General features: G+C 45.3%; 2 protein-coding genes across 2 annotated transcripts in view; both read left to right on the forward strand.

The window, feature by feature from the left end:
* Positions 1 to 1,353: 1,353 nt before the first annotated feature.
* LOC129445457 (interferon-induced protein 44-like) lies at positions 1,354 to 3,328 on the forward strand. The gene is made up of 6 exons (XM_073866357.1): positions 1,354 to 1,433; positions 1,612 to 1,816; positions 1,920 to 2,069; positions 2,177 to 2,348; positions 2,861 to 2,961; positions 3,045 to 3,328. The coding sequence occupies exons 1-6, from the start codon at positions 1,354 to 1,356 to the stop codon at positions 3,213 to 3,215; spliced, it is 879 nt and encodes a 292-aa protein (XP_073722458.1). The 3' UTR covers positions 3,216 to 3,328.
* The window catches only part of LOC129445459 (interferon-induced protein 44-like), a 55,364-nt gene continuing 35,611 nt past the window's right edge, over positions 1,549 to 21,301 (forward strand). Inside the window, exon 1 of the mRNA XM_073866231.1 lies at positions 1,549 to 1,816. The gene's annotated coding sequence lies outside the window, so the exon portion shown is untranslated. The remainder of the gene's footprint in view (positions 1,817 to 21,301) is intronic.

Genomic DNA, 21,301 nt, shown 5'->3' on the forward strand with positions numbered 1-21,301 from the left:
TATATAGAAAGTAAAAGTAACACAGTAGACTATATAAAGCTTTGCAGCGGTTTCATTTTGTCCAGTAAGGACAGCTGAATGAGTCGACATCTTCAGTGTGTTAGAGACTGAGATCTGCATCAATAAACCCAGGTGAGAAATTTTATTAATATTTTTTCAACTCATCACTTTTTAGTCTGCATGGGTTTGAATTAAATTAAATTGTATGTGTCTCAATAATTAAAATTGTACATACAGATGTTGAGTCTGTCCCACAGAACAGACACATGGGAATCTCAACAAATACATGAAAGGACTGCTATATTATATTGTGTATATTACATTATGTTAATGTTATATTATATATTTATGATTTAGGATAAAGACAACAATAAAAAATGGGGGGACAAGCTCCATCAAAACCTGAACTGCCTGCCCCGGGTAAGAGTTTTTTTCTTCAGACACATTGAAGACACTATCACTGTTACATATTAACTGCATTAAATTAAATACTATTTTTATATTTTACTTTATTGCATTCTGTTCTATTGAAAGTCTATGTTATGAACTGTACTGGGCAGAATATTGAAAATCAAGTTAAATTACAAATGTAATTTTAATTATGATTTATTATTATTTATGTAGAATAGAAGTTTAATTTTTATTTAATTATTAGTTATTGTTTTTTCTTTCTTTCTTGGTGACACTACCTGTTTAGGGAGAGAAAAAATAGTTTTTTTTTTACATAATGTTCCTATTAAGTATTCACAGAAAAGATCCCCGGCATAAATACATATATAAAATCAAACAACATTTACTTCTGTAAATTTGATGGTTTCCAGGGATGGGGAGTCATAGCGTGATGTATTGCACCTGGGCGTGGCTTCTGACATCACACTGGGATGTGAGCTGAGGTGGATGTCCACCAGCTTGCCTCTCTGTGCATTTAAATAATTGAGATGTCCAACAAGATGGCTTAACTCAATTAGTTTTAGGAGAAAATAACAATTTAAGTATTGAGAAGCACCCACCTCACTGGTTCCCTTCTTCTTTGTGACATGTTCTGATCAGATCCATAATTGTAGTTATGTTCATTTTTATTTTAAATAATTGCAAATTTTGTGTTATCAACTAAATATTTCACGTCAACCCCTATTGCTTAACACAAATCGACCCTCGATTGTAGTTAACCAAGTTAACCATTCTAGTTACCCATTCTCACTTTTTCTTGTTGAAAACTGTTTAAATCATCTGTAATTTCTTCTCTAGAATTAGAAAAACCATGGAGAACATTTGATTGGAGGTAAGTTTGTAAAAGGGATATATTAAAGTAAACTTTTCTGTCTACCATAATAATAGCGCTGCATTTACACAATGCCATTATCATCATTACTCAACTACTACTCTAAAATTGGTGACATCATGCTCATGTCTATAACGTGTTCCGACATTGTGTGACATTGCCAACTGCTGCCTGGCATGCACAATAGAGCATTTTACAGTTATAGTCTGTGTGCAAAAATGAAAACCCCATACGCATGAGTTAGATATAAAGACAGCAGAGTTTAGACAGCGTCTCAGCATATTATGGTAGCATCTGCACAAAAACGTGTGTCTTTTGTCTTTGCACAGCCAAAAGAGAACGCTGAAAGAAAAGCTAGAGAAATTCTCAGTAAATAACCCAGATGTAACAAACATCAGGATCCTGCTAGCTGGACAAATTACAGCAGGAAAATCCAGCTTCATAAACTCGGTCAACAGCGCCTTTCAAGGAGAGATTATTAATGAAGCGCTTGCTGGTTCAGCTGCTGGTGCGAGTTACAGTTTCACCAAAAAAGTATGAATTGTTTTATCGCTGAAACTTTGTTTTAAAAGAAATACACTTGGAAAAATTATATTCAAAACTAATAGATTTGTGCTGTTTTGATATTGTTTTGTAGCTCAACACATATAAAATCAGAAATGAACGTGGAGATGTGTTGCCTTTTGTCATGAGTGATATAATGGGCTTAGAAGCTGAAAAGTTGTCTGGGTTACAAGTACCTGATATCATCACCACCATACTTGGCCATGTGATGGAGGACTATAAAGTAATAAACTACTACTTCATTTACTTCACATTGAAACACTTTACAAGAAGATTTGTATGTGTGCAATATCTCATGCTTTCTATTTTGTGCCTTATTCACAAACCTAGTTCAAAAAAGACAAAGCAATCACTTCTGAAGATGAATATTACAACCAAAACCCTTCGGCCTCTGACCAGACTTTCTGCCTGGTTTACGTCATAGCTGCAGATACAGTCAATTTAATACAACCACTACTTTTTGAGAAGTTCAAGATTGTCCGTGAGAGAATCAGTGAAAAGGGTAAAACTTCATTTTTAAACATTGGGTTATGTATTTGTATAATGTAATGTGTATGTGACCACTTTTAAAGGATGCGCGAACTGCAGGCTATCCATCGTCCCCTCAAATCACCCACAATCCTTTGCACACATTCAAAAAACATAACGAGAATCAAATTGGCAGTTTCTTTACCCAACCCCTTTCTAAAATATAAACCAAACATTGGTAAGAAAAGAGTGTGCACAGAGCTCATCCAATTTCATTATGAAATTCATCTCCTCATTTGCATTTAAAAGGACACACCCAATCACGTTTTTGCTCACACCTATAACGTGCCGATTTACATACTATAATATATTATATGTGGGGTATTTTGGGTTAAAAACTGACATACGCACTCTGGGGACACCAAAGACTTATTTCTTTAAAAAGTATTATAAAATGTCCCCTTTAATCGAAAAATGTTAAGAATAATGTACATTATAATCTATATCTTGTAGATGATTTACATTGTCTCTGTGTAATCACTGTAGGGATTCCTCAAGTGATTGTCATGACCAAAGTTGATGAAGCATGTCCACTGGTGAAGAATGATCTGAAGAAGATCTACACTAGCAAGAGGATTAAAAAGCTGGTAAATAACAAGATTAGTTTATTTGCTGTTGTAGTTGTTCATATTACAGGTTTGAAAGACTTAAATTGACTTTTTCTATTAAGATGGAGAAATGCAGTATTGAAGTGGGTGTACCGATGAACAACATCTTCCCAGTGAAGAACTACCATGATGAGATTGACACAAATGATGAAGTTGATGTTCTGATTTTAAAGGCAGTTGATCAGATTGTACGTTCGGCTAAAAGAAAAGTGGAAAAAGGTGCTTTAAACTGATGGGAAATGTATGCATCTTTTCTACACTTTCTGGCTATATTCGCTGCAGTGCACATTCAGTTTGCAGTTCTGCAGTAGCCTTATATTCCACACTGAAAAAAATATTATTAGTTTAATTACGTGATTATTTAGTGTAGACATTATTATTTAAATGAAATAAGTAGCTACTGTGTGCAAAGTGACACACATTTAGTTGGTTTTTGACCTTTAAAAATAGGTACAATTTGCACTTGGAGCCTAGTTCCCAGCTAACAGAAAAAGCCTTGAAAGCACCCATAAAAAGTGTCCAGGTTTTTTATGTTTCAGGAAGGTTTCTTGGTTGTGTAAATGTTAGAGGAATGTTACAGTGTATCATTTTTTGAAATGTGATGACAATGTCATGTTTTAATGTTCTTGCAGTTTTTAAAAGACTTGGATGTAAATAAAAAAAAACATTACATTCTATTATTTTAAAACTGTTATAAAACATTACTTCTGAATGTTTGGTAAAAATATTGCTGCATAAAACAATTCACTTATTAAGTTTTGATGTTGGCTTTGTTTCATTTACGACAGTGAGCACAACTGGAGGTACATGTGCAAAACTCTAACTACAGTCTGCACTACCAACAGTCACCTGAGCTAAACAGTTCATCACCTGCAAAACTCACTCCAAGCAACACAACTCTTACAGTTTTTTACAATTGCTATGACAGATTTTTCAATACTTTTAACAAGTTTCCAAAACTCTTAACACAGTTAGCACTACATCCACCTGTGAGCTATACTATTAACACATTTCTTGTTGGTTTAACACAAAATGCATATATTAACACTAATTTAAAATGCTTTAACTTAGTTTACAGACAAGCTCAAACAAGACCAAAACAATAGATTTTAAATGTCAAATTTACAAATGCTTTCACACAGCATGTCAAAACAGATAACATCATGTGCTAAACCTCACTTATAGTCAAACTAAACAGCTATTTATATGATGAATTGAAACATAAATATATCTCCTGTATTTTATTCCATTGGGATTGAAAAACAACTTATTGTACTAATGCAAATATATAAATCACAGTTGATTCCCACCTAGGAAACACACTCAGGTTATTTCTATTGCATGACTATATGGTATAGTAAAAGAGGGGCTCTTTAGCTCGATCTTGTGCGGAAAAGGAACAATATGAGAAACACAAAAATATGTCTGCACGAGTCAGCGGAAGACCACCATGACAAGGGAGAGGTTTTTCTCCAGTCCCACCTGGACATAATAGATGGTGCATTCCCAGACATCACACCTGAACACTGTCAGAGGTGGATAAGACATGGCAAAAGATTCTTCAGAAGATGCCTTGCAAGAGAAAAATCAGGTGTAATGTGAATGAGAACATGTGGCCAAATAGAAACGCAATAGATTAGATTATGAGATTTTCTTTTTTGCTTTATACTTCAGTGGCTTTTTCTGTTTGTATTTGTTTATTTTTACTTTTTTACTGTAAATGGAAGTAATATTGAATATGTTTGTTATCTTGCAGTATTGTCCTGTTGTAAATACTGTAAAGTCTTTACTGCAACAATTCTACTTTTTTCATAAACCGTACTCTAAGATGAATGATTCATTTTTCTCTTGAATTGCTGCAGCAAAACAAACATAATGAATGGCTTTATTAAACCCAACTAAACAAAAATATAAACAAGTTTTCAAAAGAAACTGCAGTGCAAAACTCAGTCTATAATCAATACAATCTACTGTCTATTGTATAAGGGCAGACTTACACATAAACTTATGCAGTTTTTGTTTTTCCATCGTATGTTTGTGTTTTTTATGACATTGTGTTGATGTCACAGGAGTGACGATCTTTTAGGCGGAACCAAAAATTGGGAAAGTTTGGTTCCGCCCGGATGTTTCCGCCCGGACCGGTAAGAGAAAACACCGGACATCCGGTAGCGTCGCGAACGCTGAAATCAGCCAAATTACACACAGCTGGGAGTTATTAGGAGGAGCGCCGGGTGATTGGACAAAAGCGACACCAAGAGAGTATTTTAGGACAACGTGAATTACAGGCTTGGTCGTTGTTACGGTGGGTGATTGTGTATCGCAGCGCCGAGTTGGGCTCGCCGGATACGCTGCTTTGGATCGCTGTATTGCTCTCTCTCTCTCTCGTTTGGATTATAGATCTATACAAAGGAAGACATCGATGACCTTATGGGTGGAATATTAGACAGATCCCGACGCTGAATGACAGAAACGGAGGAAGAGGAAAACTTACTGTTGTGAGTACACACCTGTGGAAAAGTGGTGTTGGTGGCTGGAAACGCCTCGTTTATGCATCTGGAGTCATTACAGTGTGAAGTCAACCTAGGACGAAGGGAGACCGAAGTTGTGAGTACATACATCACTTGAAGTAGGTGTTTTATATGCAGTTGATTTATACAATCGTTTGGAGTGTTTTCAAGAGCGAACGAAGGCCCTACCCCTGTGAGCCGAAGGGTGGGTGAGCCGAAGGGTTATTGTGTAAGCAGCTACAGTGACGCCAATAAACAAATACTAGGCCGTCTACCATCTTCCTATTCTCGCCCAGAGCAAAGTGGAAGAAGGCGGGTGTCACCGTGTGCACTGAGCGTGGTGGGTGAGTCTTTTGGATGTAGAAATTTTCACTTGAAGTGGTGCTGTGTAATGCTGTGTCTTGCAGTGAGAGTGCTGTGTCTTGTCTGACGTAACCCTGCCTTCAGTCACTCGTCCCGGGACGACGAAGAGGAAAAACGGCGCTAGAGAACATCTGCACGATTATGCTGTAGTGTGCTTCAGTCTGACGGTATTATAGAGTGGCGGTGAAGAACTGTGCGAGTCGCGGTGTGCGTGAGTACTACATTTGCTGTTGTTACTTTATCTGTGTCCTTTTCATCACTACAGAGTAGAGGCGAACGAGACCCGCCGGCCCGAGGTCTCGACGAAAGGGCGCCCCGGTCCGGTTTTCGATTGACCAACGGGTCTCGAGGAAAGGGCAGCGCTCGACCCGGTGTGCCGGCGTGACGTCCTCGCCCCTCTGTCAGCCAACAAGTTCGCCGAGTGGGTCTTGGTCCCCGGCGTCCCATTGTAAACTACCGTCCAATCGACGCATTGCATAGCTAGCCAGCGTTAAGCCCGCCACCCGTAGCCGTTTGTGAGAGATTGAGCTGTGGAGAGAGCCATACCTACCTAGAAGCTGTAATCAGCACAGAGGTGAGAGAAAACCTTGAAGTCAATTCACTGTATCCTTGTATCCCAGCAGTCGTCTGTGGAGAGAAAGAGAGCCAGCGTGAACACTGAGATATTGAGCTGTGAAGAGAGCCATACCTACCTAGAAGCCGTAATCAGCACAGAGGTGAGAGAAAACCTTGAAGTCGATTCACTGTATCCTTGTATCCCAGCAGTCGTCTGTGGAGAGAAAGAGAGCCAGCGTGAACACTGAGACATTGAGCTGTGAAGAGAGCCATACCTACCTAGAAGCTGTAACCAGCACAGAGGTGAGAGAAAACCTTGAAGTCGATTCACTGTATCCCTGTATCCCAGCAGTCGTCTGTGGAGAGAAAGAGAGCCAGCGTGAACGCTGAGATATTGAGCTGTGAAGAGAGCCATACCTACCTAGAAGCTGTAGCCGGCACAGAGGTGAGAGAAAATCTTGAAGTCGATTCACTGTATCCTTGTATTCCAGCAGTCGTCTGTGGAGAGAAAGAGAGCCAGCGTGAACACTGAGATATTGAGCTGTGAAGAGAGCCATACCTACCTAGAAGCCGTAATCAGCACAGAGGTGAGAGAAAACCTTGAAGTCGATTCACTGTATCCTTGTATCCCAGCAGTCGTCTGTGGAGAGAAAGAGAGCCAGCGTGAACACTGAGACATTGAGCTGTGAAGAGAGCCATACCTACCTAGAAGCTGTAACCAGCACAGAGGTGAGAGAAAACCTTGAAGTCGATTCACTGTATCCCTGTATCCCAGCAGTCGTCTGTGGAGAGAAAGAGAGCCAGCGTGAACGCTGAGATATTGAGCTGTGAAGAGAGCCATACCTACCTAGAAGCTGTAGCCGGCACAGAGGTGAGAGAAAATCTTGAAGTCGATTCACTGTATCCTTGTATTCCAGCAGTCGTCTGTGGAGAGAAAGAGAGCCAGTGTGAACACTGAGATATTGAGCTGTGAAGCGAGCCATACCTACCTAGAAGCTGTAACCAGCATAGAGGTGAGAGGAAAACCTTGGAACCGATTCACTGTGTCCCTGTGTCCCAGCAGAGTCTGTGGAGAGAGAGAGAATAAGGAAGAAGAGTGAGTCAACGAGCAGGGAGCTGTGGGAGACAGGCGGCGAACCGCCGCGCGCTGTTAAAGGTACACTGACAGGAAGAGCTTATACCAACGCTCATTGTGATTTTATTCTGCCTCCAGGAAGGAAGAGGAGCGCGCCACGGGCAGAGGGAACCAGAGGCGGGAGCCCGTTCCCCGACGCAAACCCCCCCCCCCCCCTGGAGGACAGATTCTGACTTAGTTTTAATTTCCCTTTCCCCAACTCCCCGTATATTTTAACTATTTAAATAAATAAAGAATATTTTATACTTACCTTGTACTCGTTGTTGTCTGGTCATTGGGTTGGTTTTGGGGACCTCCTCGAGGTGGAAGTTTAGAAGGGGCGTGGCTTAACCACTAGCGGCCAGCCCCTGGCTTGTGACAGATTTTGGCGTAGTCGGCAGGGTTCCACCTCGAGTTGAGTAACCAGACTAGCCCAATGACCGACAACGCGGGGCCCGCAGCCCAACCCCGTGCGGTGCCTGTCTTTATGGGCAGCCCTTGGGTCCAAAAGTATGGAGGGACGGAGTCGGGAGTACGACTTACAGAATGGAAGGCCCAGTTGGAGTATCTAGCTGACCTGCAAGGCCTCAGTGTAGCCCAGCGGCTCCAGTTCGTGCTGAACTCCCTAGAGGGAGAAGCGCGGCGAGAAGTACAGGCCGCCCCTGAAGCTGTCCGAACCAGCGCCCAAACTATATTCCAGTTTCTCACCGAGCGATATGGTGATCACACCCCCGTAGCCGTCCTCCGTTCCCAATTTTTTAATAGTAAACAAGGCCCCCGACAACCCATTAGAGCTTTTGCCCTGAGACTGCGAGAGCAGTTCACCCGGTTACAGACCCGCCGCGATCATGGATTGGGAGATGGAGAGACTTTGCTGCGCGACCAATTCCTTTTGGGGATGAAAGAGGGCCCCGTGAGACAGAGTCTGAGGGTCCAGTTTCGAAGAGACCCCGACCTCACCTTTGAAGATTTAAGGAAAGAGGCGCTGGCGTTGGAGGGCGACGAGGTTGAGGTGAGTGAGACCCCAGTGTGTGCGGCTGTAAATGAAAGCGTGCCACCACCACCTGAGCGCACGGATTGGAGGCAGGCTCTGAAGGCAGAACTTTTGAAAGACGTCCGGGAACAGATGTCTGAAATATCTAAGACCCTCCTGGGAGAGCTACGCCAAGGTAGGGCGCGGGAGGAACCAAGGCCGGCACCCCGAGAGCGAGTGTACTCGGAGAGGAGCCGAGAGCCACCTGGACGCCCAAGCCGCTACAATCGGCCCCGTTTCGAATGGGATGACCAGGGGCGGCCGATTTGCAACCGTTGTGGTGAGCCAGGACATTATAGCCGTCAGTGTGGGCCCCGCAGGGCATCGGAAGGGGGTTTTTAGGACGACCGGCCACAGTGGGTCGTGTGGCCGGGACCCCTCGAGAAGACCCGGGAAGAAGGGACAGTTCAAGGCAACAGATGATCGGACATAGCCCGGTGGCAGAAGTAAAAGTGTGTGGCCAGTGGATTCAGTGCCTGGTAGATACGGGCTCACAGGTAACGATGTTTGCGGAAAGCCTCTCCAAGGAGATATTCGGACGAGGGGGAACACAAGGAGCGGAGGCCCCCTGGCTGACTTTGAAGGGCGCTAACGGCCTGGAAATCCCCTACATTGGCTATCGCCTGACGGATCTGGAACTGCATGGAGTAGTTGTCCCTCAAAAAGGTGTGATCATTGTTGAAGATAAGTGTTTGGGTGCCCACAGGGCCCTGTTGGGCATGAATGTCCTCTCTGAGTGTTGGGAGGAGATATTCCGGGCTAGGCCTGGTCTAAGGATCTCACCTACCGAGAGGCCCAAGTGGGAGCGCGTAGTGGCCGACTGCCGCCGGGTCCAGATGAACCAGGTTCGTAGAGATCGGGAGGTGGTGGGAAGAGTAATGTGTCGTTTTGCTTTGTCTATTCCCCCTAGGAGTGAGGCTATCGTATGGGCAAGAGTGCCCCTTCGGGAAGCGAGCCCTGAGGAGTGGGTGTTGGTAGAGCCACACACAGATTGTCCACAAGTGGAGGTAGCACGAGGATTAGCTGCGGTCCACCGGGGGAGGATCCCTGTGAGAGTACGAAACGAGCACCCCTATGCAGTACAATTGCACCGACATCAACGACTGGCCCGGCTGACGGTGGTCACACCCCACCAGGTGAGAGAGGAGAGGGACGTCAGTTTCCGTCAGGTGTGCCCCACTGTGATCGAGGTGGCCCTGACTCAGATGGATGCCCCGGCGAGTAGCCAGGGGAGAGGTGTGCCAAGACATCTGGCGGGTGAGGCACTGCAAGGGGATGACCTGGGACGGGTACAGACCCAGAAACTACAGACACTCCTTCGAAAGTGGCAACATATGTTTGCGAGGCACGATGAGGACTATGGGTGCACCCGGGTGGTGGAACATCACATCCCCACTGGGGATGCAGTGCCCAGCAGGGAGAGGTACCGACCGATTCCACCTACCTTGTATGCAGAAGTGCGTACACTTCTGCAGGGCCTGTTGAGCCGGGGCATCGTCAGAGAGAGTAGCAGCCCCTGGGCAGCCCCCATCGTGCTCGTACAAAAGAAGACGGGAGCCTGGAGGTTCTGTGTGGACTATCGCAAGTTGAACCTGGTAACAAAGAAAGATGCTTTCCCTTTGCCACGTATTGAAGACTCCCTCGCTGGCCTCACGCAGTCAGCCTGGTACTCCACCCTGGATCTGGCCAGTGGATATTGGCAGGTGCAAGTAGCCGAGGTAGACCGGGAGAAGACTGCCTTTACGACCCCGTTTGGACTATTTGAATGGGACCGGATGCCTTTCGGGCTTTGCAACGCTCCGGCCACCTTCCAACGCCTGATGCAACGCTGCCTTGGAGGTCAGTTGATGGAGTCAGTACTGGTATACTTGGATGATGTGATTGTGTATTCCCCAGATTTCGACTCTCACCTCCGGCACCTAGAGGAAGTCTTTCGAGCCATGGAGAGATATGGGCTGAAGCTGCAGCCAGACAAATGCCACCTGCTGCGGCGAGAGGTGAAATTTCTGGGCCATGTTGTCAGCGCAGCAGGGGTGGCCGTGGACCCCGAGAAAGTCTCTGCAGTGAAGGATTGGAATGCGCCTAAGACTGTGAGGCAAGTACGATCCTTTCTGGGGTTCGTGGGATATTACAGACGTTTTATTAAGGATTTCTCGAAGATTGCCAAGCCCCTTAACCAGTTGCTGGTTGGCACGGGACGAAGCCGGGGCCGTGGATCGCCCTCTATTAACTGGGGTAGTGAGTGCGAGATGGCTTTTCAGAGGCTAAAACAGGAGTTGTTACAGGCCCCCATCTTGGCGTATGCTGATTTCTCTAAACCTTTTGTCTTATATACAGATGCGAGCAACCTGGGATTGGGGGCAGTATTGGCCCAACGACAGGAGGGAACAGAGCGGGTGATCGCTTATGCGAGCCGGAGCCTTCATCCGGCAGAGAGGAACGACGCAAATTACAGCTCCTTCAAGCTGGAACTGCTGGCCCTGAAGTGGGCCCTGAGCGAAAAGTTCAAGGACTACCTTTGGGGAGCTAAGGTAACAGTCATCACAGATAACAACCCTTTAGTACATTTACAGACGGCGAAGCTGGGGGCCGTAGAACAGCGATGGGTGGCTCAGCTGGCCAACTTTGATTACAAGTTGCAGTATCGGCCCGGACGAGAGCATACGAACGCGGACGTCCTCTCAAGATTGCCAGAGGTAAAGAGCCCCAGATACCAGGAGTATCGAAGGGAGGATAGCCAAGAGGAGGGCTACATGATAGGGGCTGTAGAGGCGCCAGGAGATCAGCAGGAAGTCGCACCAGGGAGCTGGGGGTGGGACCCCCGCCGTTGGATGGAAAGGCAGGCCCAGGATCGGGACGTGCGCCAGGTGAAGACGTGGGTGGACCGGGGCCAACGGCCCACACCGGCGGAAAGGTTAGCCCAGACAGAGACCGGGAAGAAGTTGCTGGGACAGTGGGAGAAGCTGGAGCTACAGGAGGGGGTACTTTGCAGGAAGACCCGTGATCCGAAAGTGGGCGAAGAGGTGTGCCAGATCGTAGTGCCCGCCGACCAGGTAAACGCATTGGTCTCAGCCTATCATGACCAGTTGGGACATCAGGGACAGGAGAGGACTGTATCTCTACTGCGTAGATTCTTCTACTGGCCGGGACTGGAGGCGTCTGTGCACAACCTAATTCAAGCTTGCCCCCGGTGCATGCTGTTTAAATCTAGACGAGAGGCCCGAGCACCGATGGTACCCATTCACGCGAAAGCCCCCCTCCATATAATGGCAATGGACTTCCTGACGCTGGGTCGCCCTCGGGACCGTTATCAAAACATTCTGGTAATTACTGATCTATTTACCAAATACGCCTGGGCAGTCCCGACGCTCGATCAGACAGCCAACACCACCGCCACAGCTCTATGGCGAAATGTGTTCCAGACATTTGGATGCCCCGAGTTTCTGCACTCCGACCAAGGGGCAAATTTTGAATCCAAGGTAATCCGTGAGTTATGCCAGCTGTATGGTTGTACCAAGACCCACACGACGTCGTACCATCCCCAGGGGAACGGAAGCTGTGAGAGGTTTAATCAGACCCTATTGGGGCTACTGGGGACCTTAGACCAACGACAGCAGAGCGATTGGGTGAGTGCTTTACCAAACCTTTTGCAAGCCTATAACAACAGTGTTCATAGCACGACGGGGTATGCCCCTACTTACCTGATGTTCGGCAGGCACGTACGGATGCCCACTGACCTGGTCTTGGGAGTAGCAGCAGACCGGGAAGAAGTGAGCGTGACGGAGTGGGTGGGGCGCCATCACCAGCGCTTACACTTTGCGTACGAACAGGTCTCAAGGAGAATACAGACGGCAGGAGAGAGGAACAAACGGTTGTATGACCGGACTGCCCGAGAGGCCCCCCTGTTACCAGGTGAGAGGGTCCTGGCGAGAGATAACCGGCGGCAAGGAAAAGGCAAGTTAAGTGACCGCTGGGAGGCTATCCCGTATGTCATCTGCAAGCAGCAGAGGCCGGGACAACCGGTGTACACCATCCGGCCGGAGGGAAAACCCGGCCCCGAACGTGTGGTGCATCGAAACATGCTTCGTCCCTGTCCGAACTACCCTGAGGCCGTGATGGAGGGGCCACCCGAGCCAGTACCGGAGGCCCCCTGGATGGAAGGATGGGCTATGGTACCAGGTCGACCCGCGATAGCGCCACCCCCGGCCACCCAGAGACAGCCAGAGATAGCACCCGAGCCGGCTGAACCCTTTGTGGCCCAGATACAGCCTGAGCTGGCACCGGAGCCGGTTGAACCTCCGGCGGCCCAAATACAGCCTGAGCTGGCACCGGAGCCGGTTGAACCTCCGGCGGCCCAAATACAACCAGAGGTAGTACCCGAGCCAGCCGAGCCGGATTCACCCATGAGACGCTCCCAACGGGAGAGCCGAGGACGCCCCCCTGCCCGGTACGGTGAGTGGACAACGCCGAGGCATTCCAGGGACTAGAATGCATTGGCGGGGGAGGATGTCACAGGAGTGACGATCTTTTAGGCGGAACCAAAAATTGGGAAAGTTTGGTTCCGCCCGGATGTTTCCGCCCGGACCGGTAAGAGAAAACACCGGACATCCGGTAGCGTCGCGAACGCTGAAATCAGCCAAATTACACACAGCTGGGAGTTATTAGGAGGAGCGCCGGGTGATTGGACAAAAGCGACACCAAGAGAGTATTTTAGGACAACGTGAATTACAGGCTTGGTCGTTGTTACGGTGGGTGATTGTGTATCGCAGCGCCGAGTTGGGCTCGCCGGATACGCTGCTTTGGATCGCTGTATTGCTCTCTCTCTCTCTCGTTTGGATTATAGATCTATACAAAGGAAGACATCGATGACCTTATGGGTGGAATATTAGACAGATCCCGACGCTGAATGACAGAAACGGAGGAAGAGGAAAACTTACTGTTGTGAGTACACACCTGTGGAAAAGTGGTGTTGGTGGCTGGAAACGCCTCGTTTATGCATCTGGAGTCATTACAGTGTGAAGTCAACCTAGGACGAAGGGAGACCGAAGTTGTGAGTACATACATCACTTGAAGTAGGTGTTTTATATGCAGTTGATTTATACAATCGTTTGGAGTGTTTTCAAGAGCGAACGAAGGCCCTACCCCTGTACCAGCGTGGTGGGTGAGCCGAAGGGTTATTGTGTAAGCAGCTACAGTGACGCCAATAAACAAATACTAGGCCGTCTACCATCTTCCTATTCTCGCCCAGAGCAAAGTGGAAGAAGGCGGGTGTCACCGTGTGCACTGAGCGTGGTGGGTGAGTCTTTTGGATGTAGAAATTTTCACTTGAAGTGGTGCTGTGTAATGCTGTGTCTTGCAGTGAGAGTGCTGTGTCTTGTCTGACGTAACCCTGCCTTCAGTCACTCGTCCCGGGACGACGAAGAGGAAAAACGGCGCTAGAGAACATCTGCACGATTATGCTGTAGTGTGCTTCAGTCTGACGGTATTATAGAGTGGCGGTGAAGAACTGTGCGAGTGACGGTGTGCGTGAGTACTACATTTGCTGTTGTTACTTTATCTGTGTCCTTTTCATCACTACAGAGTAGAGGCGAACGAGACCCGCCGGCCCGAGGTCTCGACGAAAGGGCGCCCCGGTCCGGTTTTTGATTGACCAACGGGTCTCGAGGAAAGGGCAGCGCTCGACCCGGTGTGCCGGCGTGACGTCCTCGCCCCTCTGTCAGCCAACAAGTTCGCCGAGTGGGTCTTGGTCCCCGGCGTCCCATTGTAAACTACCGTCCAATCGACGCATTGCATAGCTAGCCAGCGTTAAGCCCGCCACCCGTAGCCGTTTGTGAGAGATTGAGCTGCTGAATCAGCACAGAGGTGAGAGAAAACCTTGAAGTCAATTCACTGTATCCTTGTATCCCAGCAGTCGTCTGTGGAGAGAAAGAGAGCCAGCGTGAACACTGAGATATTGAGCTGTGAAGAGAGCCATACCTACCTAGAAGCCGTAATCAGCACAGAGGTGAGAGAAAACCTTGAAGTCGATTCACTGTATCCTTGTATCCCAGCAGTCGTCTGTGGAGAGAAAGAGAGCCAGCGTGAACACTGAGACATTGAGCTGTGAAGAGAGCCATACCTACCTAGAAGCTGTAACCAGCACAGAGGTGAGAGAAAACCTTGAAGTCGATTCACTGTATCCCTGTATCCCAGCAGTCGTCTGTGGAGAGAAAGAGAGCCAGCGTGAACGCTGAGATATTGAGCTGTGAAGAGAGCCATACCTACCTAGAAGCTGTAGCCGGCACAGAGGTGAGAGAAAATCTTGAAGTCGATTCACTGTATCCTTGTATTCCAGCAGTCGTCTGTGGAGAGAAAGAGAGCCAGCGTGAACACTGAGATATTGAGCTGTGAAGAGAGCCATACCTACCTAGAAGCCGTAATCAGCACAGAGGTGAGAGAAAACCTTGAAGTCGATTCACTGTATCCTTGTATCCCAGCAGTCGTCTGTGGAGAGAAAGAGAGCCAGCGTGAACACTGAGACATTGAGCTGTGAAGAGAGCCATACCTACCTAGAAGCTGTAACCAGCACAGAGGTGAGAGAAAACCTTGAAGTCGATTCACTGTATCCCTGTATCCCAGCAGTCGTCTGTGGAGAGAAAGAGAGCCAGCGTGAACGCTGAGATATTGAGCTGTGAAGAGAGCCATACCTACCTAGAAGCTGTAGCCGGCACAGAGGTGAGAGAAAATCTTGAAGTCGATTCACTGTATCCTTGTATTCCAGCAGTCGTCTGTGGAGAGAAAGAGAGCCAGTGTGAACACTGAGATATTGAGCTGTGAAGCGAGCCATACCTACCTAGAAGCTGTAACCAGCATAGAGGTGAGAGGAAAACCTTGGAACCGATTCACTGTGTCCCTGTGTCCCAGCAGAGTCTGTGGAGAGAGAGAGAATAAGGAAGAAGAGTGAGTCAACGAGCAGGGAGCTGTGGGAGACAGGCGGCGAACCGCCGCGCGCTGTTAAAGGTACACTGACAGGAAGAGCTTATACCAACGCTCATTGTGATTTTATTCTGCCTCCAGGAAGGAAGAGGAGCGCGCCACGGGCAGAGGGAACCAGAGGCGGGAGCCCGTTCCCCGACGCAAACCCCCCCCCCTGGAGGACAGATTCTGACTTAGTTTTAATTTCCCTTTCCCCAACTCCCCGTATATTTTAACTATTTAAATAAATAAAGAATATTTTATACTTACCTTGTACTCGTTGTTGTCTGGTCATTGGGTTGGTTTTGGGGACCTCCTCGAGGTGGAAGTTTAGAAGGGGCGTGGCTTAACCACTAGCGGCCAGCCCCTGGCTTGTGACATTATGATTGACTAAATGTTTCTGTTGGAAGAGACCATGTGTTGGTGATCTGGTATAACCAGTTGATTCTGAAACATGTTTACAGTGTTTTTGTAAACAGTGTGAGAGTTTAGTTTACAATGTGTGATTTTGAGGATAAAATTAACTGTTTTGCCAGTTGTGTGTTTTCGGTGTGTTGGTGCGTTAAGAGTTTAGAAAATTTGCCCCTAACCGTGCGCAACAGACACAAGAATGTCCGGATACTATGCCACAATACTCAGACATGGTTATTTAATATTTTGTCAATGTCATATTACACTTTGATGTATAATAAAGCTGTGAAATAATGAACATGGCTAGGCCCTATTAATTTGTCTGTAAAGCTTTCACAAACAACCACCAAGTCTTTGCTAAACACAAATATGAATGACAAGGAAGAACTGGACTCTGATGGAAGACAGACAGTAAGTGCAGGTTAAACTAATATTTGGTCAATTGTGTAGCCCCCTTTCTTGTATATTAGCACGGTTAGAGTGATAGGAATATATTTTCCTGTTTATTAGTCTTCATTGTAGCAAAAAATGTGAGCTCACTACAACCTCTCATATACAATAAAGTCAATGAAAGAAATGAAAACCAATGCAATACGATGAATGTCCACTCACAGACTGTTTTTAAATGGGGTTTGATTAATATTTTTTGCTTTGGTGTGTATGATTTTGATGAAAGTTGTAGGTTACAGTTTGAGTTTACAGTTTGACCAAAGCACAATGTTTTGTTTTATTGCGACTGTACACACATAAGCAAACACTTTGCTGTTTGAATGATGTCCCATATGAACAAAATGACGGAGTATTGTTTTTACGTTTCCACTGTTCAATCGCAGCCACGCGTCTCTCGCTCACACGCTGCACACACACACACACACACACATTCTGGTTTCCATGTTTTGTGGGGACATTCCATAGACGTAATGCATTTTATACCGTACAAACTGTATACCCTTCTACTACTTCACATTTTCAAGAAACATCATTCCGTTTGATTTATAAGCTTGTTTCCTCATGGGGACATCAAAATGTCCCCACAAGGTCACAAAAACACTGGTATTCCTATCTTTGTGGGGACAATTGGTCCCCACAACGTGATAATTACCAGGTACACACACACACACACACACACACACACACACACACACATCACGTCTCTCTCTAACAGTAGTTGCGCATTACGTTAATTTTCACGCGAGTTTTATTTATTTTTATGTCGTGTGTATTATATTAAAATGTCACGTGTCATGCTACTACTGGCACTAACAGGAACTCTTGCTGATGTGAAGTTAACTCCCTCATCATGACCAGGCTGTGGATGCTCAGGGTAGGCTCGCGAAGTCCGGGAATCCGTGGACCAATCACAAGCCGTTTCTCAATGTCAAGGATACTTCCTTGGCAGGACTAGTCCTTACAAGTCAGTTCCTTCAGAGGCTAGGCGAGGCTCCTTTTAAGCATTCGGAGAACATGTTAAATGGAACAGGCTACCAAGTGCACGTCATTACGTCATTGCGTGATTGAAAGGTGTGCTTTCGGTGCTGCGCGCATAGGATTGTGGGTGATTTCGGCGCGTGAAGAGCGCGAAGGATACAAATATGCATCCTTTCCTGTATATGGGACATTTCTCGAACGAAGGACTGAGTCCTTGGCTGAAATTTCGAGGATCCTCAACATTGGAACAGTCCTTCGACGAACGTCGATGATGTAGCATCCTCGAAATTCTGGCTTCCAAGGATCCTTCCTTGACATTGAGAAACGGCTTGAGAAACGGCTACGGATAGTAGACCGACTCTTCTTCCTGTTTTTTTTAACACGTAGCAGCATATAAGTGATCGTATTAGTGCCCCTGCTGTTGGCTATTCATATTGCGTTGTTAGACTTTTTTTGCCGACGGCCACGCGACGGCCCTACGTTGAACGGCCATTCTGGACTTTTCCAGAACGCACAGATTGCCAATCCGTCCCTGATAGCAATCGTAAAAAACTGTAAGGCTTGGCAATCGCAGATCTAAAAACTAAACATGTGCAAAAGACCACATACACCCACATAAAACTAATTTCTCTCTTACTATTACTACCAGTCACTCACAACTTTCATATGGATTAGTGATGTTACGTTCGTGAATGAATCGTTCTTTTTGAACGAATCTTTTAGGTGAACGAATCGTTCTCGTTCACGCCATCCATTGACTCATATTTCTCGTTCACTGAAATTTCCCTCCCTTCTTGAGGAGCATGGACAAATGAAGCGCGGCTTTCTTTCCGCCTTCAAAGAGTGACAAAACTACGAGCCAATGGCAATCGAGTATAAGCTGTGGCCGAGCATATGATTGGCTCAACGTACTGAATGAATACGCCCTTCACTGACCGAGCCGGTGTTTTGAGTCTGAACGAACGAGAGAGAGAGAGAGAGAGAGAGAGAGAGAGAGAGAGAGAGAGAGAGAGAGAGATCGCGTTCTTAAACAAACTGAATGACTGGTACAAGTTACAACCTAATGAATGAGATAGATCGTATAGAAAGCGAGTGCAACGTAAACAATCTTGTGAAAGAATCATGTGGTTTTATTTTAGTAAAGTTTTAGTAACCATGTTTAGGCAGACTATTTACCTTAATACAAATGATAAGCAAGGTAATTACTGTTGAAAAAATTGGTATTTCTGTTTAATATAGTTTTGTATATCTATATAGTTTAATTCTTTCACTGAACTTAAATCAGTCATCTGCGTCTAAACGAAGTCTTGAACGACATGACCGAAATTATATTATTCGTGAACGAGGATCTGATGACTGACTGAACCAGAGGAGGCATGCACGGGAGTCTTTATTTACAACAAATCCAGATTAGATGTACTATAAATGTACGTGTGTCTTAATATATTCTGTAGCTTGATAAAATTATGCTTAGTATTTCACAATTTGAGCTTTATTAAAAACTAATGAGTTTTTGCAAAAAGTCTTTCATTGTCTTATAACACATAATGACACACATCTTCGCCACCTATTGGCATATTTATGTAAAATTAAGAAATGGTCACTGAACGAATCAGTGAACGAGTCTGAACGAATCATTTTGGTGAACGAACTGAAAATGAATGAGTCACCTAAATGAACGAAAATTTCCATCACTAATATGGATAAATCAAACCACTAAAGAACTGTTGGAGACTTGTTTTAACAATCCATTTCATATAGTGATGGTCGTTTTCGAAGCACGGCTTCATGAGGCTTCGAAACATTTACGAATCTTTTGTTTCGAATCAGTGGTTCGGAGCGTGTTTCAAACTGGCCAAAGTCACGTGATTTTAGCAAACGAGGCTTCATTACGTCATAACTGTTTCGAAACGTTTCGAAAATCCGATGGTTCACCACTAGGAGGAGTTGATCACATGACCAGTGTCTAATATGTTTCGGTGAACTCGGGTCAGTTTTATTATAAAAGTTCATAAAACATTTATCCTTCTGACTAATAACGCTGCCATTTTGTCTATTTATTGTTTATAGACAGATTTAATGACAAAAATGTGCATAATTAAAAGGGTAGTTAGTTTTAATGATTTGTTTGCCCTAAATAAAACTAAAAACACATAATACACTTTTAACTATGTCTTAATTAAGTTAAATAATATTTTTAACATATTTTAATAAAAATCTTGCTATTATTTTGTAAAAAAAAGTGTAAAATGTTTGGCCATAACTGCTTTACACTATTTTGACCAGCAGGGGTCGCCAGCGTGTGTGGTGTTTCGAACTGCTTCGAAAAACTGAACCAATTTTCGAAGCAATTGGTTCAATTGATTCGAAGCTTCGAAAAGCTTCGTTTCTCCCATCACTAATTTCATAATTAATAAGTACTATGTGTAACCCACTAACACAATTGACAACAGAAAAAAGAAATCCAGTAACCTTGAGCCTCAAGACCCCAACTAAAACAACCACTGATCACCATAATGGTGACTTCAAACACAACATTTTTGATAAATTACCATCTAATCCTCTGTTAATTCTTAATAAGCGATTAGGTTACACTTTATTTTAAAGGGGTCATATTATGAGATTTTTTTAAGATGTAAAGGAAATCTTTGGTGTGCCGAGAGCTTGTAGGAGTTCTATTTCGTTCTTACTGACCGCCAGAGGCAGTGCTTCTCACTGAATTTTATCTCTTTTGCTCATGCACAGGTCGAGTCTAATAACAACAAAGTCATCACATGACCAGGTACGTCATGGGGATTCCCTCTATTTAACCCCGTGACATCCTGCAAACTGTCCCCTATAATCTTCTCGCATACGTGCAAAGATTGCAGGTCGAAAGGAAAACTTTCATTCAGAAATATTGGATTCCGTCTTTCACAGCCTCGTAACAATCATTTTTGTTGGAGCTGCGCGGTGTGCGTCCTCCAGAGGCTGCGGCGGATTGAAGACAAACTTTACTTTGTTTGAACACGTCTGTTTATTCCGGTCACTGCCAGAACGCGGTAAGTTGCTTAAATAAGCACCGGATATTGTTTCTCTTATGAAATGCGCATAAATGGCGTCTCAGGGTGGTTTCGCCCCGTAGAATAGCCAAATATAGTAACAAAAGAGTGTGTGCGCTCCAGGAACAACAATATATAGGCCTAAAGGCTTTGTTGTTACAGACTGATGGTGTATACTGCAGTTGGTGGCAGTCAGATTGAACATTCAATTAAGGTAAGTAATATTTTAATAAGTTACATTGCTTTATTCATGTAGCTTGTATATGATATTGGTTGTTTTTGTTATTTTTTCCTTTGATATAGGCACATTATATTTTTGCAGTTGCATTACGAGTGTTTTCGCTCTGTTTTCTGTACTGCTACCTGGTACTTATATCAAAATTTGGATACTATTACAGCTAGTTTGGTTGTAAAACATAGATAATTAACATTATTTCAGTACCTTACTGTTATACCGTTATAAATACAGAGTGCTCTCACTCTGTACTATAGCACTACTGTGTCAGTATGGAACACCTTAGCCTGACATGCATTGTTTGCAAGGCCACTTTACAGCAGGACGATGGACATGACTGCTGTCCATCCTGCTTAGGTACACTTGAAGCAGGGCCTCACTGAGGATGCCTGTATGAATTGTAGCATCATGTCGTTGGAGCAGAGAACTTCCAGACTAGCGGCAGTAGAGGCACTCTTGACCTCAGACAAGCCTCGGCATGGGAAAGTGTCGGCTAAGCGGAAAATTGTGGAATCAGTGAGTGTCTCCACCAGTAAGAGGATTCTTTATAAAGTGGAGGTGTTGACTTCAGAGTTTGACCAGATTAAGGCTTTATTGCTAAACCTGCAACCAAAGGAGGCCCCATCACCGATGTTGGCAAATCCCAATGCAGAGTTACCCGTTCCTCAGGACGATATG

Source organism: Misgurnus anguillicaudatus, chromosome 3 (genome assembly GCF_027580225.2).
Source record: "Misgurnus anguillicaudatus chromosome 3, ASM2758022v2, whole genome shotgun sequence".
NCBI classification, from domain to species: domain Eukaryota; kingdom Metazoa; phylum Chordata; class Actinopteri; order Cypriniformes; family Cobitidae; genus Misgurnus; species Misgurnus anguillicaudatus.